Raw genomic sequence first — 27,044 nt, forward strand, 5'->3', positions numbered from 1 at the left:
GTCTCTCCCTGTAGCCACCATAGCTGAGAATAATGCTGGGCCACACCTGAAGCCAATATATTTCTCAGTCTCACCCAAGGCTCACAGTGAGTACTACCGGAGTAACACTCCTGATTATTCAGGGTCCAAGGGCTCTTTAGTCAGTGTGTGATGAATCCTTCCAGAACTGAGTCCTTCCCTTCAAAGCAGCAAGTTCTCTTCTGGCCCAGGATGTGTCTAGAATTGTCATTCAGGAGCCAGGGCCTGGAATGGGGGCCTCAGGACTCCGCCCAGTGCCCTATCCTACTGTGGCTGAGCCGGTATCCAAGTTGCAAGAGAAAGTCTTCTTGTTTCTTCCCTCTCCGCTCCTCAAGCAGAAGGAAGGGGTCTCACCTGGAGCTATGAGTTGCACTGCCTGGGTTGTGAGAGGGGTGGTACAAGCACTTCCTTGGCCGCCCCTGCTGGTGTCTCACTAGGTCACATGTGCTCCAAGTCTGCTTGCCTCATGTGCAGCACAGCACCAGGACTTGCCAAGTAATTGCAGTCCTTGTGGCCCAGATTACCTTTCAAGTGCATTTAGAACCCCAGGGCACTTTGGCCTGAGGTGGTGAGGCTTGCTGGAACTCAGGTTCTGATGGTTGGGATGAACAGTTCCCCTCTGGCTAGGGCTGGTCTAAATGCTCACTCCAGGGGTTAGCCCAGCTCACTGGGCTGAGTTCTGCCAAGTGTTGCTTTTGCTGTGACAGGGCAGCACTGAATTCAATGCAATGTCTCAGCCACTATGCTCTCCCTCTTCCAAGTGTACAGATTCTGTCTCCATGCCATGCAGCCACTGCCAGAGGTACAGGAAGGATGGTGTCGGGAATGCGAGACTGTCTTTTCTACCCTCTTTAGTGTCTCTTTCAGCAATACGAGGTTAAAAACAGGTACTATGATCACTCACCTGATTTTTTGTTTTTTGTTTTTTATGAAGGTGCTTTACTGTGTGTGTAGTTGTTTAATTTGGTGTTCCTGCACAGAGGACGATTGTTGGAGGCTTCTATTCAGTCATCTTGCTCTGCCTCCTCAGTTACCATTTTGTTTGTGTGTGTGTGGTAAGAACATTTAAGATCTACTCTCTCAGCAACTTCAAGTATACAATACATTATTATTAACTATGGTCACCATGCCATAGTCTTCATTTTGTTTCTTTGTTTTTTTGTTTGTTTGTTTTTGACATGGAGTCTTGCCCTGTCGCCCAGGCTGGAGAGCACTGGCGTGATTTCGGCTCACAGCAACCTCTGCCTCCTGGGTTCAAGCAATTCTCCTCCCTCAGCATCCTGAGTAGCTGGGATTACAGGCACCCACCACCACACCAGGCTAATTTTTGTATTTTTAGTAGAGATGGGGATTCACCATATTGGCCAGGCTGGACTCGAGCTCCTGACCTCGTGATCCGCCTGCCTCGACCTCCCAAAGTGTGGGGATTACAGGCATGAGCCACCGTGCCTGGCCCTTTTGCCATATTCTATTTGTTAAAAGTGGGTTCTTGGGTCTAGCCCACACTCATGGGGAGAGGACTGCATAAGGACTCAAATGCCAGAAAGTGGAAATCACAGGGGTCCATCTCAGAAGCTGCCTACCAGAGTAGTACTTCCCAGAAATTGAGAAACTGAATGACTTTAAGGTAACAAATTGTCTTCTATCTCAGGTGGTTTCTAATTTATTGACTTCAATAACATTTAAGGAGAACTTAATCAAGTATTCAGATAATAAATTGTTAAAAATATTATTTTATGAAAAATAATTATGTGACTTTCTGGCACACAACTCTGAGTTAAAAAATTGAGTGACAGTAGCATAATTAAACTCTATCAATTCACATATAATTATTGATATGAAAAAGATTTCATAACATTTACTTTTATAAAAATGGAAAGAAAATATAATTGATGCTGAATCTTGTTCCTGAATGTTATTCAATATTCATCTGTGAATATAATACCTAGTTGGGAGAAAAGCTCCAATCACATTTTTAAGAAGAAAGGCATTTTTAATAAAAGTGTAATTTTATCTCTAATTGTTTATCAAAATTTATATTTATATTTGTGTTCTTTTGAGTAGTTTGGTACTACTAATAATTCATGGACAACTAAATTCAGAAGAATGGTTTTAACATTATTACCTTATGGCAATAGGGAATAAAAAAATTAAATTTCAATTTATGCTTTCTTATGAAGAAATATGACAAAGTAATAAAAAATAAAATACTTAAATGCAAAAATTATATAACATTACAATAAAATTTTGTGGGAATGTGGAACGGAAATGAGAATTCAAGAAGACAAAGGAATGATGTAAACTTTCTTCCCTGAAGAAGAATTAAGCCATTTATTTTCTTAACATATGGGTATGAGTAAGAAGTTGCTATAGTATTCAGATTCCATTGGATGCATTTAAATGAGTAATTACATAGTTTTATTTTAAATGTCAATGTCTACCGTATTCCAGAAATTACATCCTTTGCAACTGTTGAAACTTATGATGAAATATTTGGACATCAATCCAAAAATATGTAAGGAGATATATAGATTTTGTTTTTCCAAATTCATTAGAGGGTATGCCAGCAAAATGTTTGAATGCTCTTGATGAGACCCTGAACTAAAACAATTTCAATATATAAATTTTATGTACGTGCACGCACTCGCGCGCACACACACGCACACACACACAGAGTTATGGCTATAATAAACTCTCGCTGCCCTGAAATTTGCCATGGGATACAGTGTTTCTGCAGGCAAATTAGGATGCAGAGGAGGATAGGAGGTAAGAGCACTATGAAATATTGAGAAGCAGCATGCCACTGTCAAAAGGGCAGAGGTTTTGGGGGGGGGTCAAACAACACAGAATGGTTTGGAATACTCCTCTTCTACTTACTAGCTATGTGATCTCAGACCAGTAAATTCAAGTCTTTGAGTCACAGTTTTCTCAACAGTAAAAATGGGGGGAAATACCTACCAAGCAGAATGGTTGTAGAAGTCAATATAAAATTCCTAGGCTACTCTCTGATATGTAGTAAGAGCTATATAATTGTTGATTCCTTCCCCTGTACTTCTGAACCTATAATACCAGGAACAAACCTTGAGTTCTCATTTTACCCTTTGATGGCCCAGAACAGCAATCTCTCATCCTTGGAAATACACTTATGTTTTGCTACCACAGCTCTTGAAATGAAGTAGATATTCAATCAGTATTTCTTAAAATGAACTGAGTCACATTTTCAAGCACAGATTTCCATCTGTGGACATGTTCAAAAAGGGAGAATGATGATTCAACTCCTGTGGGTATTCAGCCATTTTTTTAATAAACTTGGCTAGATGTCTTGGTATCTGGAAATGCTGGTGGTTTTTTTTTAATCCCTACGTGAGTTTAGCTTTTTGTTTGTATGTATTTTAAACAATAAGCAGTTATGTCCTTTAAAAATTTTCTAAAGGTTTTGAGGGAAGAATACTTGATTTTTGACAGAGAATGGAAAGATACAGTGGGCCAAGTTATAAACCATAGGCAACTTTTTGTGTGTGTGCATAGAATGCTTTCTGGTGCCCCTCATTGCACCCACTCCACTGATATGAGGATATGATTTTAGCTAAGCATTTTGAAAAGAGTTTGAGGACCCCAATTGCTCCCATTCCATTCCTCTGGTGCTCACGTGACCTCACGTTGGGAATTACTATGCAATAATTTAGCAGAGAAATTATTGTAAATACTCTTCTCAACAGTCTTTTTCCATTCATTTATCATGTATCAATTCATTATCTAACTATCCGTTTATTTTTTTGATTCCTGTGTTGAGCAACTCCCACATTGCAAGTGTTCTGTATAGTTTTGGGTATAAAGAGATGATTGTCCAGTGGCGGTGATGGGAATGCCACACAGAATACAATTGGAGTATAGCGGTATTACCTGAATCCTAAAGATCAGCAACTATAGCCCACCTGGAAGGATTGGATAAACACGGTAAGCTGTTAATTGTTGAGTAAGGTAAGTATTCATTCATACATTAATTCATTCAAAAATATGTGTTGATTGTCTGCCAGATGCTAGGTGGTGGGATTATAGCAGTGAATAATATGGATGACAAAATCATTTGGTATATAGAAATCTGTTTTATTTATAACCCTTGATTTAAACTGAATTATAACATTATGGATGTGCTTTTGTAATCATACTTATCTAAAACTTTCCAAGAGATATCATCCCCAATAAATTTTCATTTATTTTCGTGGGACTAGCCTTTCACTTTATCTGATAGACAAATTGGATATTGGCTGTTCCCTTGTTTACTTTCAGTGTTTGGTAGTGATGCCCTTTTCTACTCTCTGTCCCACCCTCTCTACCCAACTATGACTTTGGAACATTTTCCCAGATCAGATCCTGGCTGGGTGGTTTTGTGTAAGAGACAAACTACACAACCATAGACAGTGGTCCTGCCTTTTCTCAACTTTCCACAGTGATTAGGACTTTTGTGCGGCTATAATGTGCACCTAATGACACATAGCCTTACAGATGTGTTCTAATTCATGTGTGTGCCCTGCATTGCCTTTCAGATTGTCAGCTCCTGTAGAGCAGGCAAAGGCTTCTATTTGTTTTAGCTCCTTTCACAGTGTGAGTATATATACTCTGATTGTAGAGCACACCCTCAAATGTTGTTGACTTGTCCAGATTCTGAGCACATGGCCATAGCTAGAGGTTAAATGAACATGCCTGTTCAATTTTACATTTCTCAACAAATCCAAGCTCACAGTTATTTTCCTTGCAATCAAACTACAAGGCCAATTTCTTACCAGTTTTTGACAGTCTTACATATTCTTTCAGATTTCCTGCAAGCTTGTTTAGCAAATTGGAAAACTTTATAACCTAATACAAAGGGAGAGTGGCAGGCAAAAAGACAGCAAAAGCAGAGCTAATAATAACTCTTAAGGAGAAAGGCTGCTCCTAGGAATCTTAGGCCCTATGGGCAGGCCAGTTGGAGAGAGATTTTGGGCAGGGGGACATATTGGGAGGCTTCACTTTAACTGGTAGTTACCTACTTCGCTTGAGTATAAGACCAGCTCTACTTCACTTTGATGGGAAAGCAACACAAATTGCTGTGACATACACATGCCAAAGAGAAGCGAGAGGGTTCATTTTCCCTGACAAGGGAAGTCTACCTCACTTGGATTGCTTTCTTCTCTTGGTAGAATTCAGGGCATGCTTCTCAAATGTTGGTGTGTATCAAAATCATATGGGGCATTTGTTAAAAATGCAGATTTCTGGACCTCACCAGAAATTATACATTGTATTGCAGTTTTGCTTTGGGGCTAAAAATGTAATTTAAAAATATGTTAGCATTTTGAAGAGATTATAATTTTTAACTTTATTTTTTCAACTCGTTTAAAAAATATACAGGAATCTTCAAAATATGGAGGTAGTCAAAGCCTCCCTCAACCTTGTGGAGACCCTGAAGCAGAGAAACATTCCTCAGCAAGTATTCCCATATCCCTCAATGCCCTCCCCTCTAACTTACTGCATCCATGCAGTGTGGTCTATGGGGAGCCAATTCCCTGCCACAAAATAGTCCACAATCCTCATCTACTCTCTAAGGTTTCTAGATGGTTCGAATTTACTGTTATAATCATTCTGGGGCCTGCTGGGAATCACTTTGAGATTGGTTTAGCTAGTCTAGAGCCCTCACAGCAACTTCAATTTAAGTGTACAAACTCAGCTGCAAAGTGTCAGGGCCAAAAAGAGAGCTGTCCCTCCAGTTCTTATTCACTGCCCATCCACTGCCCCCAAGACTCCCTTGCACCCTAGTACTGATGCTTCCCAATAGCCCCTTTAACCTTTCCCAAACTGCAAGAGCCCCCTTGGTGAGTGTTGCAAACAGGTCCTTTTCCCTACTGAGCATGTGCAGTAGTCTAGTGGGCAGCCATTCTGTTTGTCTCCCACCCCCATCCTCAGGCATGAAAGGGCTGCTAATCCCTCTCCCAAATTCTGGTTTCTAGATGGTTGGGGTTACTGCTCTGACCATTTGAGGACTTAGTGTGTGTTACTTTTTTTACTAGTACTCAGCTTCCAGCCTTTTTAACCACCTCGGCTTCAGTGTGCAAACTCAGGTGCTACACTTCAGGGCAAACCTCAGAACTCAAGCTCCAGCTCCATTCCAGCTCTCCCATCCTCGTGTTCCCAATTCCCCTCACACTCCACTACTGACATCAAGCCAGTATTCTGTCTCATTGCTTCAAGAGAGAGCCCAGCTATTTGCAGGTGAGAAACAGAAAGCAGAGAAGACATTACGAAATAGGTTATATTTGAGCTGGGCCCTGAGACATCAGCAGGATATCTCTGGGCAGAGATGGAGGGAAGAAACTCCTCAGAAAGTGGCTACAATATGAAAACTCAAGAAGAATATAGAGGTTGAGCACGCCTTTGAAACCTGGTGAATGTATTAGAATTTGTTTACATCAGTGGTTCTCAAACGTCAGTGGATATCAGACTGACCTAGGGTGCTTGCCAAAATGCAGATTCCTGGGTCCCACTGCAGTTACACAAAAAAATGATGCTCTGAGGGTGGAAGGCCCAAGAATCTTCATTGTTTAACAAGCTTCTTTCGGTGATTTTGATGCAGGTGGTTGCTGACCATTTTCAGAAACATGAATTCAGGGTTTCTACCTGCTAATCTCGATATATTCAGGCCCGGCACAGTGGCTCATACCTGTAATCCCAGCACTTTGGGAAGCCGAGGTAGGTGGATCACTTGAGTCAGAGTTTCACCTGACCAACATGGTGAAACCCCGTCTCTACTAAAAATACAAAAATTAGCCAGGCATGGTGGCACGTGCCTGTAATCCCAGCTACTCGGGAGGTTGAGGCAGGCAAATTGCTTTAACTCAGAAGGCAGAGGTTGCAGTGAGTCAAGATTGCACCACTGCACTCCAGCCTGGGAGACAGAGAGAGACAGAGTGAGAATCTCACACACACACACATACGTATGTATATATGTGTGTATATATATATGTGTGTGTGTGTGTGTGTATATATATATATATATATATTCAGCAGGCCAAAGCAGCTAACCAGCAACTCTTCCTCCTTTCCATCTGTCCCTCTTTTCGCCTGTCCATGTCACCTTCCGTCTCTCTGTTGACAAGACACAGGACGGTGGAGAGTAGGTATAATTTGTGCATCCCTGGTGATAATGTTATCAGGCCATGTAGCAAAATGAACCAAGTTAGATTATCAGGCTACCATGGAAAGAAGATAGTGAGGAGAAGGAGGAACAAAGAATAAACAACCAGTAGTCTTCCCAGCCTTTCCTAATGTGTGCACAATACAACCCAAAGATATGGCCTTCTAACTAATGAATGAGAGAGGGAGGGAGCAGAGATAGAAATTATATTCAGCGGTTATTTAGGCTTGGCACTCTCTGGTCTTTCTAATGGAAAGCCAGCAGGCTGCCTTGCATGGATAACAATAAAAGTGGCAGAACAAAAGACAGTTGCAATTGATCCAGTGTATTGGGTCCCTGAGGCTGCACAGGAACCTCCTTTTCATCTTCTAAAATGGTCCTGCAAGGTCTTCACAGTCATCACTGGATTTTATTTAGAGAGACTGTCACCAACCAAGAGCATTTAGTATATAGAACACACGTGTACTCATAAAAGCAATACAGGCCATAAACAATGTGCCCTAATTATCTTTCCCTCTCTGATTCCAAGGGATGTGGCAGGAAAAGTTGCAAGCAAATTGGTGACAGCACGGGATCCCCAGGGTTCCTTCATCTGTGATCTAACCTCTGACCCCCTCTGTTGCCTTCAACAGTCATTTACTTTCTGAGAGTCAGAATGAAATTTGGGCAGTTTTAAAATTCACGATTTCTCATGAAATCAACCAGTAGAGTTGCAGGGCTTCTTCAGTTCCCCATACCTTCTCTGTAGTCATCTTGTCAGTTTCAATTTTTCTCCTGTTCCTGTCCTCCCTGTCCTACCGCAAAGTGGGGTAATGGTGAAGGGAGAAGGGGAAAAAAAAAAGTTCAAGGTAGTTGGAAGCTGGAACTGTCAAAATGTAGCTCTTTCCTGGTAGATGCCACCCCTCTCCATTGTTATGGAAGGAAGGTGGGGCCTTAATGGAGTAGGATGGAGGGAGAAGATGGGAGCAGGATGCCTTATGTACGGTCAGAAAGAACAGCACCATAGAGGCCTCTGGGTAATATAAAATATGTATATTATAGTTGAGACTTGGAAATAAACATGTTACTTCCTTGAAGTCTCCAGTTTATTACTGCAGAAACAATTCTTGCGATATCTCAAGTGGTACTCAAAGGAAATAATGGCCTCGCAGGGCCCTCTGAGCTCACATAGTGGAAGAATCCTCCTTACATCCTTAGAAGTGGTGCTTGCCACCATGGGATGGGACTGTTTTTGGACTTTCTGGGGCTACTGTCTTCTCTACATAAGGGCTTTCTGGCCAATCTCAAACAGATGGACCAGAAAATGAAATGCCTAGTGTTTCACCTGTCAGCCTATCAGTGGGAAAGGGACATTAGACAGCCAGTACCTCACATTTGTCTAGAGCTTTATGTTTTTTCCTAGGACATTCACATACTTTCTCTTATCTGATTTTTTTTTTTTTTTTTTGAGATGGAGTCTAGCTCTGTCACCCAGGCTGGAGTGCAGTGGCGCCATCTTGGCTCACTGCAACCTCCGCCTCCAAGGTTCAAGCAATTCTCCTGCCTCAGCCTCCGAAGTAGCTGGGATTACAGGCGCCCATCACCACACCCACTAATTTTTGTATTTTTAGTAGAGATGGGGTTTCACTGTGTTGGCCAGGCTGGTCTCGAACTCCTGACCTTGTGATCTGCCCGCCTCGGCCTCCCAACGTGCTGGTATTACAAGCATGAGCCACCATGCCCGGCCTCTTATCTGATTTTTACACCCGCCCTGCGAACTGTGAAGTCGGCAGGAAACCCTGTGAAGTTGTTACCTTGCACTGATGTGGCAACTGAGGTGCTGGAGAGAGAAGTTACTTCTCTAGGGTCACAGATCTAGTCAATGATAAAGCAGATCTAGAATCGAAGTCTTCTGACTCCTCCTTTCATGCACATCTACCACTTACTTCATTTCCTATCTATGGTGTTACTGCGTGGACAGGAGTATCCTCACAGAATTCAGTGGGATAATAACTGGAGAGATTAGCCTCTCTTTAGCATCCTGCCACACCCTACTTCACATCAGAAGTGCCAGCTAGCTTGAACTTCTTTTGTCTTCGCTCCCAAACACCTGTGTCTGATCTTCACTCCCCTGCCAACCTTTCTGAGCTTTGGTATGGGCACACCAATACACACCGAACAAATGCTCCTTCCGCCCTCTATCATTTCCCCAGTAAAATTGCAACTCAAGGCTCGACTCCCCCAGAACCTCCTTAAAATGACCAGAGGCCTAAAGGCCTGGATAAAAGGACAGCAATTGGGGGGAAAATTTTGCCTCATATATTTCAATTATTTTTTTCCTAAACAGGAACATAGAGCTGGCTCATTTTCATCCATCAGTTCTCAGCTCAAGTATCACCTTCTCAAAGAGACCTTCCCAGAGCAACCAACTTAAAGTGTACTTCTCTATTATTCTATTTTTTCTCATACCAATCATTGCAAATAAATAATTATTAATGGATTCCTCTCTATTTGCCTATTCTTAGGCTACCCCAGTAGAATCAAAGCCCATTGAGGTTAGAGACTTTGTTTTGTTCACTATTGTAGTCCTAGAGATCAGTCCTAGAGCCTGGCACGAAGTAGGTGTACAATCAATTTGTAGAAGAAATTAATTGAAGACCCAAAGGCAGATATGAAACTGAGGGTAGCATCAGCAATATTACCTACCACTTTTCTTTTCTTTTCTTTTTTTTTTAGACAGAGTCTTGCTCTGTCACCAGGCTGGAGTACAGGAGCACAATCTCCACTCACTGCAACCTCCGCCTCCCAGGTTCTAGCGATGCTCTTCCCTCAGCCTCCTGAGTAGCTGGGATTACAGGCGCACACCACCATGCCCAGCTAATTTTTGTATTTTTAGTAGAGATGGAGTTTCTCCATGTTGGTCAGGCTGGTCTTGAACTCCCGACCTCAGGTGATCCACCCACCTCAGCCTACTAAAGTGCTGGGATTACAGGCGTGAGCCACCGTGCCCGGCTACTTTTCAAGCATATCAGTAAATCTTAATAACTGCTTGATGAGATGGGTTCCATTACTGTTTCCATTTTATAGATTGGGAAACAGGCTCACCAAAGTGAAGAAATTTGTCTAAGGATGTACAGCTAGAAACTGGTGGACTACAACTCAGATCTGGATGGGGCAGACTCTAGATGCCAAGTTCTTAACCACTGAGCTATACTGTCTTTTTGGGAAGTGCACCAGCATCAGGAAGATTCCTGCAAAATGTGTGGAAACAGAAGCAGAGCCTGATCAGGGCCTTGGATTTTGAATAACAGATCCCTGTATATACTCAGCCAGGCCTTTGACTGCCCAGATTTCTCTTTTGCTTATGTTTCCTGCAGAAAAAAGCAGCTTTTTCTGCTTCAGAAGTGACCCTTTAGAGATTCTGCATTCAGCTGTGCAGTTCATATACTGCACAATTTTGGGAGCACCAGTCTAGCAGATGTGGTACTCCTGAATCCCACTGAACTGCTTGTCACCTTTACTGGGCATCTCCAGAGATGTAAATCCTTGAGTCAAGGAGGCACAGATCATTCTTTTGGCCTGTGTCTTTCCACTGGGGAGTGAGGGAACCATAATATGGTGAGAATGGTGGTTTTTGCTGAGCTTAACCTGCAGTTTTCAGAAATAACTGGAACTAAGCCAATCAGAACTTCTATTTGTGAGCCTGGATGAAGATAGAGATATGCCTTATCACTTGGGACATAGGAAAAGCTGCAGGTCTGTCCCCAACTGGAATTCTTACTGGTATCATGTACTCAGATAGTCATGATGTATGTTTTCTAACTTCCTACCTCACTTATCAGGAGCTAACTTTTAACTTCCCAAACCATACTTCCATCTTATAGCTAGCTTCTAAAAATCACCTCAGGGGTCACTAGACCTGAGTTCCCTCTCACCTACTTCCTTGCACATAGCAGACTCACAAGTTCTTATGGAAAGAATGAATGAATGAACAAACACACCTGGCATGAAACCCCAGGCAAGTCTCAATCTCGGGAAGCCTGTTTCCTCATCTGTAACATTCAGATAATAGTACCTACTTTCATAGAGCTCTTGTGAGGATCAAATAAGACAATATGATATGCTATTGTGCTTTGGAAAGTATAAAGCACTGTATTGACTATAAAATCCATCATCTAGGTAGATTTTCTTTCCATTAGATAATACCCCTACCCACTGCCATAGAAATTTATTGATCTCTAAACACTTGCAATGGATATAAATTGACATCATGTGTTTTTTAACATAGTAGACAAACTATAGATCAGAGATTTCCCCAACCTTTTCCCTATCAATCAGTGAAAGGGTATTTATTGAGTATCTTCTATATGTGCCATATTTTACCAGGCACCAGAGGAATATAGAGAAAATCTAAGGCAGAGCCCTTGTCTTCACAGAGCTTTAGTCCTCAAAGTTTGAAAATAGACACGTTTTGAAGCAACTACAGTAGGAGGAGGTAAACTATGGCCTGCAGGCCAAATTTGGACTGCCACCTGGTTTTGTACTGCCCATGAGCTAAGAATGATTTTTTACATTATTAAGTGATTGAAAAAATTAAAATAATATTTTTGACACTTGAAATTATATGAATTTCAAATTTCAGTGTCAATAAGTAAATTTTTATTGGCACATAGCCATGCTCATTCATTTATGTACTGCCTATGACCGATTTTGTGTTACAATGGGTAGTTGAGACAGAGTCCACAAAACCTAAGACACTCGCCATCTGGCCCTTTACAGACAACATTTGCTAACCCCTGAACAAGAGGACAATAAACTTAGGTTTAGTCAGCTTTGTTAGTTGCTCTGTCTTCATTTTAAAATATTCTGGGAAGTCTTATACATTGGCAATTAATTTGTCCATTTATTCAATAAATATTAAATGAAAGCCTACTATGTGCCAGAAAGTGTATCCCGGTTAAGGATGGATATCCTGGTTAAGGATTTCAGCATAAAATATCTCTGAGTTGATTAGTGTTCCTGTATGAAATATATGAAATAAGGTATTAAGAGAAAAACCCTGTAGTATAACCTCCTAGAACATCCATTGGGCAATGGAAACTTCTCTATACCCCCAAGAATCTTTAGAGCCAGGGCAGTGGGAGCTCTGATGGAGTCAGTTGAGATGGTTCTAATCACACTAGTCCAAACCTTCTTTAATAATTGGTGTTGATTTCCTAATGAATGAGGAGGCCTATGGTACTTTCTTTCCTTATGTTCTGGGAAACTCCTGATACATTACATTTATTAGGAAGGGCTTTGAGGTAAATACATTCCTTGACAAGTCTTTGTGATTAGCTCACAACTTCATAGGCCCAGGAGTTCTGTAAGTTCAAATACCCAGGGAGAAATTGGGATACAGAACAAAACAGAGGAAAAAGCAAAATCCTGGGAGAAAAGAGAGAAATACAATTACTTTCCCCTCCCACATTTTCACTCTTAGATTTTTTTCTATTTCCTCTTTTAAAGAAAAGCAGATTTACCTTGACAGCTGAGATAACGTAATTCTGCTGTCAGATCTCAAGTAAAAGGGAGAGTAATGCTCCACTGGGTATTTTGACCTCTGTGTTACAGCTAAAGGACACCTCCTTGCCCTTCTGCCTCTCACATTGAGCCAGGCTACGGCACAAGGCTCCAGTGACCACAGGAAGAGAGAGGGCCTTATTAATATTAATAATCAGAACTCACATTTAGTTTTTAAACCTCAGGTTTCTCAGAAATAAATAAAGTTTGTATCTCTTAGCTTTCTAGTCAAATGATTCCTGGTGCCCAGAACAAGGATTATGGGAATAAGGCAGAAGCCAAGAAGAACCACATCCTCAGACAATGACCTTTGGGCCATGGATATTTGACTTGTCTACAAATGTTTGTATCCTATGGAGAGAACATTCAGAGACCAATTTAAGCAGAAAGGCTAAGTATTCCACAAGGATCAATTCTTTTTTTTTTTTAACTTTTGTTTTAGGTTCAGGGGTACCCTTTGGTTGGCACGACCCTTCAGAGTGTTGTGAACGGTGGTCCAGGAACACTACAAAGAGCAATACTTTCTGAACCTCAACTCTGATATTTTCTGAAATAAAAACACAGTCATTTTTATCTCAGGAATGTCCATGGGTAATTGTTATTTTATGTAGAGGCCAAAGGCACCTTTGACTTGGGGACTATTACACTGACCTGATTCTTTGCAAAACTGTGATGATGGTGATATTTTCCTTCAGTGCCTCCAATCTCTTTTTCTTCTTGTTGTCCCCTCCTCAGTATTCCTCAGGCACATTTCCCTTATGGTACCTCTCACTTGCTTGGTCACATAGGAAAACCTGATCTCAATAAGGGATTGGACATACTCATTTACACTGAGTCCTAAGCGACCTACTCATAGCTCAAAGCATATTTGCATTATAACTGAGGACAAATCTTAAGGTAAGGAATTTCTAGATGATAGTGAGAGGATGCCTGTAAACCCTTTGAGATGCTAAACTTTATGTATGTTTGCTAATATATGCTTTTTTCTTGTTCATGTTCATCAGATTGTCAAAGGAATCTGTGACCCGTGAAAGGTTAAGAGCAGCCTTAAGGTAAAGAAACAAAATGCAAATAGTGAAATTTGAAACTGTAGTTCCATGATTGGACAGTCCATGTAGACTCCATGAGAACAAGGACACAGTCTGTCTTGTTCACCTACCACCCTACTGTATCTCCACTGCCAAGAATGTAGTGCGGCACATAGTAGTGCCTCAATACATGTTTATTAAGTTATTAAGTTTATTCATTTATCCATACAATAGATATTTATTCAATTGTTAATTTATTGTTAAGTGAATGAATGAAAGAGTAAAGGACATCAGCCAGTAGATGGGGAGAGGTATTTTTTTGGGCACTGGAACCTTTCTGTCACTGGCATTGTTGGTCTTGTCTCTGAGTTACCCAAGATAGTCTTCATGACAATTACTGATGTTCCTGATGAATATCCCAGCTGAGTCTGGGATCCAGAGGAGTAGCTCACACATCTGCCCTGTTTTGTTGCCGTTTAGGACAGGAAAAGAAAATCTACATCCTTTCATTTGTCCTCATCCCATTTCCACTTGCATCTTTGTCAGTCACCAAAATCATTAGCAGGTAGAAGCAAGTATCAAAGGATGTTGCTGCTGTTGGAAGCAGAGACTGCTGCTAGGCACAGACCTGCCAAAGTACACCCTGAGAATTTTGTGGCAAAGAACTTTCAGCCTCTCAGACAGCTTGCTGACAAAACCGGGAGCAGGCATTGATGCAGAATGACCAAGAAATCTGTTTCTGTCTCAAACCACCAGGGGGAGGGCCAGGCCAGGCCCAGGCAGGATGGGGGGAGGTCTGTCTGAAAAGTCAGCCTTTGGTGCCCCCTGCAGCGTTTGCAGAGACAATGCTCCTCCCTCCTTTCCTGAAGCTGGATATTGTACAGTCCATTTACTGGTGTGAGTATCATGTCAAGAGAGGCTTTAGGCATGCAAAGAGCTGTCTGGCAAAGAACAGGGCTGAGATGTCTCAAGGCAGGGTGTGTTCATTCAATGAGGAATTCTTGTCACGCAAATGAGCTTGGTAGTGCTGACCCGTTTACTCCCTGTGGCTGTGGTTGTCTGCTTGCTCATTTGGGGAGGCTAGAAGTATTAGGGGCAGAGTTGAGAAGAAACTGGATGTGTGAAGTCTGCTGGACACACTAAAGGAGAAAAAGAGAGCTAGTCGCCGCGTGTTGGGGGTGGTGATAGAGGATCTCAGCTTAGGAAATAAGTCGCTTTGTGTCCAGAACCAAGGGAAAGGCTCCTTAAAGTATCCTTCTAATTGGAACCTAGGGAACAGTCAGCAAGTTAGTCAACCAAGGGGAAGCGTGAAGCCAGGGAAGTCTGAGGTTGGGCAGGGGTCCAGTGTGGTTTATGTATCAGGGCCTGGAGGCTTGTGATGCTGGCAGGAAAGGAGGAAGTGAGATATCTTTGTTACTTCAGGCCAGACAGACCTTACTTTTTTTTGTTTGTTTTTTTGAGACAGTCTCGCCCTGTTGCCCAGGCTGGAGTGCAGTGGCACGATCTCGGCTCACTGCAAGCTCTGCCTCCCGGGTCCATGCCATTCTCCTGCCTCAGCCTTCCGAGTAGCTGGGACTACAGGCGCCTGCCACCATGCCCAGCTAACTTTTTAAAAATATTTTTAGTAGAGACGGGGTTTCACTGTGTTGGCCAGGATGGTCTAAATCTCCTGACCTCGTGATCCACCTGCCTCGGCCTCCCAAAGTGCTGGGATTACAGGCGTGAGCCACCACGCGCAGCCTCAGACAGACTTTATTAAGAGTGTGCCCTTGGCAGGGAATGGTGGCTCATGCCTGTAATCCTAGCACTTTGGGAGGATGAGGCGGTCAGATCGCTTGAGCTCAGGAGTTCGAGACCAGCCTGCACAACATGATGAAACCCCATCTCTACAAAAAATACAAAAATGAGCTGGGCATGGTGGCTTGCACCTGTGGTCCCAGCTACTCGGAGAGCTGAGGCTGGAGGATTACTTGAGATGGGAAGTGGAGGTTTCAGAAAGCTGAGATCGTGCCACTGCATTCCAGCCTGGGTAACAGAGCAAGACCCTGTCTCTCAAAAAAAAAAAAAAAAAAAAAAAAGTGTACCCTTGGGCAAGTCACTTTTATCTCTGTGTCTGTTTCCTTACCCATAGAATGTAGTCAATAACAGTACCTACCTTATAAAGTTGATGTGAGAATTCAATGAGATAATATGTACAAAGTGTTGTGTATAGTGTTTGGGACATAAATGCTTAAGAAATGGTAGTTATTAATAGTAGTTATAATAGTAATAGAAAGCACTTAGTGCCTGGCATTTAATAAAGGCTTGTCTATATGCTAGATATTATTATTTCTTACATTCATATTTACTGACTTCTTTAAGCCTTAGTGAATGAGAAAGAGCTCAGTTTGGGCCTAGAGGAGGGGCCCAGGGCTTTTCCAGGTCAGGCGGTCTAGGGTTCTGTGCTAAGCCAGGTAGACAGCAATGTGAGTACCCAGAGTTGGGATGTGGGAAGACACACAAACACACCTCATCTCCTTGTATGATTTTTCTAAAGGTAGGCTCTGCACTTTGTCATGCAGTTCCTAAAGATGCAACTACTGTTTTTGCTTCTCCTCATTGTTGGGGCAGAGGGGACTTCACTGCCTATTGAGAAGATAGTTTCCTGGGGAATAAAGTATGGGAGGCAGAGAAGACTGAAGCCAATCCTTACTGTGTTACTGCCTTTAATAAACACAAGGCCAATCCCCGCTGGTGTGCAAGCTATTTCCTTGCCAAAAATGAAATCTGATACCACATCCTCAATTTTCTGTCTTTCCAAATTTGACCAATTCTTCAAGGCTCAGTTCAATTTGTACTTCCTAAATGTACCTCACAACGATTTAATCAGATACGTGTTGGTTGGGGTGCAGCCAGGAAAACAGAAATCACTCTAGGACTTTCTTTCATTTTGTTTCTTTCTTTCTTTCTGTTTCTTTTTCTTTCTTTCTTTTCTTTCCTTCCCTTCCTTCCTTCCTTCCTTCCTCCCTCCCTCCCTCCCTTCCTTCTTTCTCTTTCTTTCTTTCTTTCTTTCTTTCTTTCTTTCTTTCTTTCTTTCTTTCTTTCTTTCTTCTTTCTTTCTTTCTTCTTCGACAGAGTCTTGCTCTGTCACTCAGGCTGGAATGCAGTGGCACGATCTCAGCTCACTGCAACCTCCACCTCCTGGGTTCCAGCGATTCTTGTGCCTCAGTCTCCCGAGGAGCTGGGACTACAGGTATGCACCACCATACCCAGCTCATTTTTGTATTTTTTGTAGAGACGGGGTTTCACCATGTTGGCCAGGCTCGTCTCGAACTCGAATTCCTGGTCTCGAGTGATCCACCTGCCTCAGCCTCATAAAGTGCTGAGATTACAGGCATGAGCCACTGCACCCGGCCCACTCTAGGACTTTCAAATCTAGATTTAATGCAGGGATTGGTTACACAGATGATGTAAGAGCTGACAAGTTAAAAAGGGAATAGTGAGGCAACTTAGAGATTAGCAACAACAGGAAGCCCCTCTTATCCTTGGAGTTCGAGGGTCAACAGGAAGAGGTAGTGTTCTTAGATCTAAGACTAGTGCACTCTGGCTAGAGCTTCAGCCAAGATGGGGAGTCGCTGCAAAAGCTGGGGCCAAGTAGGGAGGAGATGGCTGGCGGAATTTGGAGGTGAGCCCCAGAGGAGCTACAGCTGCTGCTGGAGGGACCAAAATAAGTGAGGATGGGATGGGGAAGAAATAGTCTAGCTTCTCCCTTCCTCCTACCATCTGATTGGCTGAATCTGCTCAGACAACAAAGGGCAAAGGATTGTGAGGAATGTAGTTTTCTTGATACAAGAAACAGGCAGGGAATAGACCTGAGAGTAAGCAGCAAATGAAAAGCCTAGTTATGTTCCCTATTTTACAGAGAAGTCAAATGAAGCAGAAAGAGGTCAAGTTGCCCAAAACCACAGTAAGTGGCTGTCCAGGTTTCAAATCCAGGCAGTCTGACTACTCTTGAGCCCACGCTGTCTGAAATCACTGCTACTATTCTTGTGATAATAGTGCTATTGTTATTTTACTTATGCCAGACTTTTCCCTCTAAACTAGACTACAAGCTCCCTAATGGTATCAACTGTGTCTTTCCCTTTATACCACTTACAGCACCTAGCTCTTGTGTCTCTTACAGAATCTACCAGAAAATGTAAATTCTTGACTAAAATGAGATTATCAGCAGGTGTTCATAGATTCCACATTACCCAAGGGAGGAGGGCACTATTAAAATGTCCTCCATAGTTTTGAATGTTTTCTTTCTCCTCAGTGAAATGTAGCAACCCTTGATCAGATTCCAGACAATGGTTTGGCAACAGGGAAAAGCACAAGCTGAGATGAGAAAAATACCTAGATTGCTTGAGGGCATCCCAAAGAGAAGAGACAGTTATTAAAATTTGAAATGGCTTTGCTCCAATGTCATGATATGCCTACAGCTTGAATTGAGCAACTCCTTCACCTGAATAGAGATTATACTATTCCTTAGACTTACTATAGCTTCCATGGTTTGGACTGTTTAGTGGAAGTGAAAGGTGGCAGGGTTTATGTTTTGTTCTGTTTTCTTAAGAGATGGCTCTTGGGAGCTGAGACACAGACAATGGGTATGTTGATGAAGCATCAGTGGTTCTTATCCTGGAAAAAATCAGGGCAGATACTGGGCTCTTCGACCCCTCAGGATTATAATGAGCCCTTTTATCACTGGAACTGATAGGACAAGGAGACTGAACAGTTCAGAGTTGTGATAAAATGAGGAAAGGAAAGAAGGTCTGTTAGGGCCCTTGTAGTGAAAGTGCATTTCAGGTGCTTCTTGCCTTCAAGGTAAGTGTCAACATGATAGTGTAGAGGCTCTGTGTGTGGGTCTTGGGGTTAGACTACCTCAATTTAAATCCAGACAGTACCACTTACTAGCATATGACTTATTAGCATATTGGGAATAATATAGTATTATAATATAGGACATTATCTTGATTTTTCTCCCATCCCACTGGCTGTTCTTTCTCAGTCTCTTTGGATAATCCATCCTCACATTTCCAACCTCTAAATATCAGAGTTCCCCAGACTTCATTTTCAGATCTCTTTTCTTTTCTCTCCACACTCACTCCTTAGTGATCTCATCTAGTTCCATAGCTTTAGATATTATGCACATGCTGGTAACTCTCAAATCTCTATTGCCAACCTGGACCTCTCCTCTAGACCTGTAGACCACCCAATGCCTCTACCTGGATATCTAATAGACATCTCCAATTCCACATGTCTAAAAGTCAAGTCTGGATCTCTGTTTCACCTCCCTCCCTGACCAGGCCTGCTCCTTTCCCACTCTTCCCCATCTCAGTAATGGACAACTCCACCCTGCCAGTTACTCAGACCAAAAAACCTGGATGACATTCTTCACTACTTTGTTTTGCTCACACTTCACATCTGATCTGGTTCAAAATATATCCAGAATCTGACCACTTCTCATCACTGCCATCACGACCAACCTGGCCAAAACCACCATCAGCTTTTGTCTGGGTTAGTGCGATGGTCTCATAACTGGTCTCTCTGTCTTTGCCCCTATCCCACTCTAGTCTATTCCCAATCAGACACAGCACTCTTACTAAAATACAAGTTACATCATGTACCTCTTCTCCTCAAAACCCTCCCATGGCTCCCTATCATGCTTAGAATAGAAGCCCAAATCCTTCCAATGGTCCATGAGGCCCTATGTGATCTGTCACTCACTCCCATTGCCTCTCTGACTCCATCTCCTACTTCCCTCTCCTGTCTTGGTTACTCCATTCCAGTCATACTGGCCTTCACAAGGCTGAAGTTAAGGTGTCAATGTGGCTGAGCTCTTATCTGGAGGCTCTGGAGAAGAATCTGCTTCCAAGTTCATTTGTGTTGTTTATAGAATTCATTTCTATAGTGAGAGCTTGGGCCCCCTTTCATCTCCTGCACACTGCCTGAATTTCTTACTACTTGTCCTGCTCCAACTTCAAGCCAGCAATGCACATCAAATCTTCCTTGTGCTTCAGATCACTGACTGATATAGTTTAGCTGTGTCCCCACCCAAATCTCATAGTGAATTATAATCCCCATAATCTCCATGTGTCATGGGAGGGATCCAGTGGGAGGTAATTGAATCATGGGGGCAGTTTCCCCCATGCTGTTCTCATGATAGTGAATGAGTTCTCATGAGATCTGATGGTTTTATAAGCATCTGGTATTTCCCCTGTTGGCACTCATTCTCTCTCCTGCTGCCCTGTGAAGAGGTGGCTTCTGCCATGATTGTAAGTTTCCTGAGGCCTCCCAGCCATGCAGAACTGTGAGTCAATTAAACCTCTTTTCCTTATAAATTACCCAGTCTTGGGTATTTCTTCATAGCAGCATGAGAATGAACTAATATAGTAAATTCATACCAAGAGTGGGGCACTGTTGTAAAGATACCTGAGAATGTGGAAGCAGCTTTGGAACTGGGTAATGGGCAGAGGTTGGAACAGTTTGGAGGGCTCAGAAGAAGAAGGAAAATGTGGAAAAATTTGGAACTTCCTAAAGACTTGGAGGGCTCAGAAGACAGGAGAATATGGGAAAGTTTGGAACGTCCTAGAGACGTGTTGAATGGCTTTGACCAAAATGCTGATAGTGATATGGACAATGAAGTCCAGGCTGATGAGGAACTTATTGGGAACTGGAACAAAAATGACTCTTGCTTTGCTTTAGCAAAGAGACTGGTGGCATTTTGCCCCTGCCCTAGAGATCTGTGGAACTTTGAACTTGAGAGAGATGATTTAGGGTATCCAGCAGAAGAAATTTCTAAGCAGCAAAGCATTCAGTAGGAAGCAGAGCATAAAAGTTTGAGCTGGGCGTGGTGGCTCATGCCTGTAATCCCAGCACTTTGGGAGGCCAAGGTGGGTGGATCACGAGGTCAGGCATTCGAGACCAGCCTGGCCAACATAGTGAAACCCCATCTCTACTAAAAATACAAAAATTAGCCAGGCATGGTGGCAGGTGCCTGTAATCCCAGCTAATCAGGAGGCTGAGGTAGGAGAGTTGGTTGAACCTGGGAGGAAGAGGTTGCAGTGAGCTGAGATCACGCCACTGCACTCCAACCCAGGCGACAGTATGAGACTGTGTCTCAAAAAAAAAAAAAAAAAAGTTTGGAAAATTTGCAGCCTGAAAATGTGATAGAAAATAAAAACCTATTTTCTGGGGAGAAATTCAAGCCAGCTGGAGAAATTTGCATAAGTAATGAGGAGGCGAATGTTAATCACTAAGATAACGGGGAAAATGTCTCCAGGGCATGTCGGAGACCTTCACAGAAGCCCCTCCCATCACAGGCCCAGAGGCCTAGGAGGGAAAAATGGTTTCCTGGGCTGGGCCCAGGACCCCCTTGCTGTGTGCAGCCTAGGGACTTGGTGCCCTGTTTTCCAGCTGATCTAGCCATGGCTAACAGGTGCCAAGGTAGAGCTTGGGCTATGGCTTTAGAGAGTACAAGCCCCAACCCTTGGCAGCTTCCATGTGGTGTTGGTCCTGTGGGTGGGCAGAAGACAAGAACTGAGGTTTGGGAACCTCCACCTAGATTTCAGATGATGCACAATAATGCCTGAATGTCCAGGCAGAGGTGTGCTGCAAGGGCAGAGCCCTCATGGAGATCCTCTGCTAGGGCAGTGCAGAAGGGAAATGTGGGGTGGGAGCCCCCACACAGAGTCCCCACTGGGGCACTGCCTAATAGAGCCATGAGAATAGGCCACTGTCCTCCAGACCCCAGAATGGGAAATCCACTGACAGCTTGCACCATGTACTTGGAGAAGTCACAGACACTCGACACCAGCCTGTGAAAGCAGCCAGGATGGGGGGCTGTACCCTGCAAAGCCACAGAAGTGGAGCTGCCCAAGGCCATGGGAGCCCACCACTTGCATCACTGTAACCTGGATGTGAGACATGGAGTCAAAGGAGATCATTTTGAAACTTTAAGGTTTAATGACTGCCCTAGTGGATTTGGGACTTGCATGGGGCCTGTAGCCCCTTTGTTTTGGCCAATTTCTCCAATTTGGAATGGGTGTATTTACCCAATGCCTGTACCCCCATTGTATCTAGGAAGTAACTAATTTGTTTTTTATTTTACAAGCTCTTAGGCAGAAGGGACTTGCCTTGTCTCAGATGAAACTTTGGACTTAGACTTTTGGGTTAATGCTGGAATTAGTTAAGACTTTGGGGGACTGTTGGAAAGGCATGATTGTGTTTTAAAATGTAAGGTCATGAGATTTGGGAGGGGCCAGCGATGGAATGATATGGTTTGACTGTGTCCCCACCCAAAATCTCATCTTGAGTTACAATCCAAATTACAATCCTCACATATTAGGGGAGGGACCTCCTGGGGGTGATTAGATCATGGGGGCAGTTCCCCCATGCTGCTTTCATGATAGTGAGTTCTCATGAGATCTGATGGTTTTATAAGGGGCTCTTCCCTCTTCCCTCTCACTCTCTGTCACCTGCCACCATGTAAGACCTGCGTGCTTTTCCTTCTGCCATGATTGTAAGATTAATGAAGCATCCCCAGCCATGTGGAACTGTGAGTCAATTAAAACTATTTTCTTTATAAATGACCGAGTCTCAGGTATTTCTTCATAGCAGTGTAAGAACAGACTAATACACTGACATTCCCTTCTGCTACCGGTTGGAGAAAACTGTGCTCCATGTGATTAGATTAGGCCTACCTGGATAATCTCTCTGAATACTAACCTTCATTACATCTGCAGAATCCCTTTTGCCACATAATACAATGTAATCACAAGTGTGGTATCTCTTCATATTAATAGTCTTGAGTATTAGAGTGGGGAATCTAGGGGGAGCATTTTAGGATTTTGCCTACTATAGTGATATTCAGACTGTTTAAAAAACCAATCAATCCAAATGTAGGCCAGTTTTGGTGCTTGAGCAGGGTCCTAGATTCTAGCAGCTGTTCCAAATGTTACTCTTTACTTGCTGGATTGTAGGGAGGTCTGGGTATGTCATAGAAGGAACAGCTGGAGTGGCAGCTATTTACCAACTGGTATGGAAATGTTTCAATATTTTAACAATTGAGTAGCCATATCAGTGCATAGCAGTTGGTTATCAGTCCTGCTGATAGAGAGTTAAAATCATGGTATTGTGTGTGAAGTGCCGCTTTGAGAGTCTCTGCTTTGAAAGTCTCTGCTTTGAGAATCTGAGGTTGGTCCTAGATGACTGGGGGTGGGTGGGGAGACCACCTGCCCTTCTTGGCACTTAGATGGTATGCAACAGCCCTCTCTAGTCTTGCCTGCTATCTTGTGTTGCCAGGTTTGTTTGGAAGAATGTCGTCATTTGCATGAATGTCTTCTGCAGTGGAAGAGTCCGTTGATCATCTGGGCCTCCAAATGCTGCCACCCTAAGGGAGACAACCAATTATATATATCTGGACTATCCCCAAGCCATCCAGCAGCTGTGGCTCAGTGAAGCAAGTGCTGTTTACTTATTTTCAGCATTAAAGCAAATACTCCATAGCAGCCAAAGAAACCAAGGGTTCTTATTAACTTGCTGAATGAGGCTTTATCACAGACCATTATGAGCACTATGTTTTAGGAGGACTAATCTCAGGCAACAGAGATGGCCATTGTGGGTGGGGTAGGGGGTAGGAATAGGGCCTAAGGTAATGAACTTTGTGGGATTGATCTTATCTCTTCCACCTAATATTTTTTAATGGGTGAATCTGATTAAAATGGCACCGAGGGCAGCTTTGGTTGATGGAGCTTGTGCCTATACATCAGGGACAGCAGTGACAAGGTAGATGTATTTTAAAAAGTGTCATTGAGAGTAATAAGGAGATTGAGGGAGATATAAGAATAAAAGGAGAAGTAAATCACTGCTAATTGTCAATAACAATAATATACAATATTATTGTTATTGCTTCACCTGCTGATGCTGGGATCACAGAGCACAGGCCTGGAGTGATTCCTGCTTCACTGTATCTTAAGGATAACTCTATACACTACTGAGGTGGATGGAAATACAAATTGCTACAGAGCCATATATTCACATCACCAGCAGCTTTGAATCCTGCATGGAGCATTGATAAAGAGCTTAACCCTTCAAGGGATTGGTATTACCTGGTGTTCTTGAGGACTGTCCTAGAATGTAAACAAAATAGATTCACAGTGAGGCATGTTGACAACTCAGTCCCTACCTAGACTGAATCAGCTGTGATACCTTTTAAAATACGAGAAATTTGTCTTCAGTGGTTTCCCTTTCTGTAACCTTTCCCCCTATATCAAGGACCTTGTAAAAATTACATTCAGTACTGAAGCAGAGATGTTGCAAATGAAATTAAATCTACTTACTGGCCCTTACCACTTAAGCAGATCCAGGTATTTTTGGAATCAGGTTGTCCAATATCAGGATCCCACTGGATCCATTTCCAAATGGTAAAAACACACTCCCATGGGATCCAAAAGCAGTAAAGATATTATTCAGAATGGTTGGCCGTGACTTCAGATTTATGAAATGGTATAGACTCCATTTAGGCCATCTACCATTGGCTCCCTCCCAAGCCAGTGTGTTTTCTTTGGGTGCAGCAGTAGGTGGCATTAAAACAAAACTTACTACCAGCAGGTGGTGATGAGAGCTGGAGTTGATTATTTTTGCCCTTCCTAGAAAATGTCACTGAGCTCAGTGAGAAGGACCACAGCCCTGCATTAGGTGACAAGAAAATCTCTCCCTTTTCTACTGTCACAAGGAAAAATCAGCTGTTAGACACCCAGTGAGAAAACTACAAATGCCTTTGCATGAATATTGCCATCTTTGGCAGGGGTGACGGATAGAACGCCAAGCAGAGGGGATGGAAAAGTCAACTCCTAAGATTCCATGCCTGCCCCTGCCCCCTTATAGAGACTAGGAGTGAACATAAACCATTTTAGAGTTCTTGGCCTAGTTGTTTGAATGAGGGGGAATGAATGAATGGAACTGAACTATATTGCATTTCAAATGCAATAGAAAAACAGAATTTCAGAGCTAGAAAGGACCTTGTGAGCCTATCTTGTTAATCTGTAGGCACCCAGACTCACAGGATGTCAGAGCTAGCAAGGATATTAAAAATCATTGATTTCAATACCCTCACTTTTGGATGATGACACTGAGGCTCAAGAGGGGAAAGTAAGTTACTAAAGACATGCAGTTATAAACCACAGAACCAGGATTAGAGTCCCTGGTTTATTAACTTCAAATCTTTTTTCCACTACACTCCTCTCCCTTCTCTACCACCTAAATACCTAATATCTAAACTATCCCAGCAGACAATTTTATATCCTAGTTTTTTAAACTCTCCAATAACAGAAATTCTATAGACCCACCTGTGAGAATATATTTATTTCATTGCCATTTACAGTTAGGAATTTCTCCCAAATAGGTAACTCAAAAGCCTCCTACTCCATTCCTTTTTGGTTCTGTCCTTAGTGGAAATGGATCACAGACGTTCACTATTAACAATAATATTTAAGACGTGGACAATGTGTATGTATGGGTATGTGTGTGTGTGTGTGTGTCTGTGCATATATATATATGCACATACACAAATAATTTGAGCTTCTTTTCCATAAGCTAAATAACTCCTCAGTGGCAAACCAAATCTGAGAAATAGCATCTAGAAAGGAAAACAAGACTTGGGTTTATTTATTTTGTACTTTCTCTGCTACAGCAAAAACTTTGAGCAACAGACTGATCCAGAGGGGGTAATCTAGCATTACAGTAGGAACTACACATCCAAATTTACTAATGCCCAACTAAATCAGACCTCAGGTAATGAGGACTCCTTTGCCAAAACTCAATTTCTAGGAATTATATGCAGATTAAAATAAAATAAGCTAAGGTTAGATATCTACTTTGACATAAAACCCAGGGCAGGGACTAAATTGATCCTGTATCCTACACTTTCACTATTTCTAGTCTAGGGTAATAAACACTGCTGATCTAAATGGTAATATGATGGTGCAAAATAATTCAGCAATGGACTCTACTTAGGAGTGCCTCCCAATGGAATGCAGTTACTTATATATACTTGATTAAAAAATAGCCACTGGCTGGGTGCAGTGGCTGATGCCTGTAATCCCAGCACTTAGGGAGGCTGAGGTGGGAGGATCACTTGAGGCCAGGAGTTTCAGACCAGCCTGGGCAACATATCAGGACCCCATCTCTATTTTTTAAAATGGGAAGAAACGTAGCCCCCTCCCCTCTCTGTCTCTCTCTCAGAAGATCATCCTTGTCAATGTGATTCTTAGTTTTCAGAGGGAGATGTTTGTAGTGAAGAGGGAGATAGGGCTCTCTTGCCTAGAGAACCAGATCAGCTGAATTAACCCTGGAGATGAGTGAGGTGACACGTTGTAGCCAAACTGTGCTCAAACCCTGAGTTTTCCACTGAGGCAAGAAAATTGATTCTGAAATTTAGAAATATTTTCAATAAGTAGTTAGAAAATCTTATTCACTAGAATAACTTAGATGATGAAGATTCTATAGACTAAGAGTCCAACCTGAATTGCATTGGAAAGAAATAATTCAGTCTAACAACTAGGAAAGCTAATGTAAATTAATTGAGGCAGACGAACTCTTTCATTGAGCTTCTAATGAACTCCATGCCAATGTTGCCCCAACCTGAAACCAAAGTAAGCACCCTTGTAAAGCAAAGCTACTCACGGCAATAAGCTGATAGGAGTTGTTCATCATAGCAATCAGCATGTTCAGCAGCACTACCAGGGAGATGACGTTGTATGTTCCAAACATGGTAGCTCCTACAAACTCAGTGAATTCGTGTCTGGCTTTCACATTGGTGACATATAGATTTAAAAGGCCAAATACAGACCAGAAGAGTGACTGAAGAGTCTCAAAGAGCCTAAAAGAGATCAAAGAGCAGGTTAGTTAATTCTTTAAGAAGAGCAAGAAAAGAGAAAATCTAAGGTGATCTGCTTAACGAAGGGGCTGCCAGATTTGTGACAGATAAACTGGTGATCTCACACATTTTGGGCTCTTCCCTAACACAGACTGACCATCCATGTCCATTTGTTTGTTTGTTTCCACTTCTATGTCTTATGCTTTGCTTTTCTACCTGAAATGCCGTTCCCTCTTCTCAGTCTACGCGTAGCCTAAAAATTTTCAAGGCTTATTTCAAGAGCTACTTCCTCTACCAAATTTTCTCTTTTGTCTTCAGACCATGTTTTTTTTTTTTTTTTTTTTTTTTTACCATTCTAATTATGCAGAGGCAATACATGCAGTGGTTAAGACTA

At 42.5% G+C, this 27,044-nt stretch overlaps 1 protein-coding gene across 1 annotated transcript in view; it reads right to left on the bottom strand.

Moving 5' to 3' along the window:
• The window catches only part of TRPC5 (transient receptor potential cation channel subfamily C member 5), a 317,096-nt gene that overhangs the window by 36,865 nt on the left and 253,187 nt on the right, over positions 1–27,044 (bottom strand). Inside the window, exon 6 of the mRNA XM_032756245.2 lies at positions 26,458–26,653. Coding sequence (XP_032612136.2) covers positions 26,458–26,653 — 196 coding nt within the window. The remainder of the gene's footprint in view (positions 1–26,457; positions 26,654–27,044) is intronic.

Source organism: Hylobates moloch, unplaced genomic scaffold (assembly GCF_009828535.3).
Source record: "Hylobates moloch isolate HMO894 unplaced genomic scaffold, HMol_V3 SCAFFOLD_7, whole genome shotgun sequence".
In the NCBI taxonomy this organism is placed as follows: domain Eukaryota; kingdom Metazoa; phylum Chordata; class Mammalia; order Primates; family Hylobatidae; genus Hylobates; species Hylobates moloch.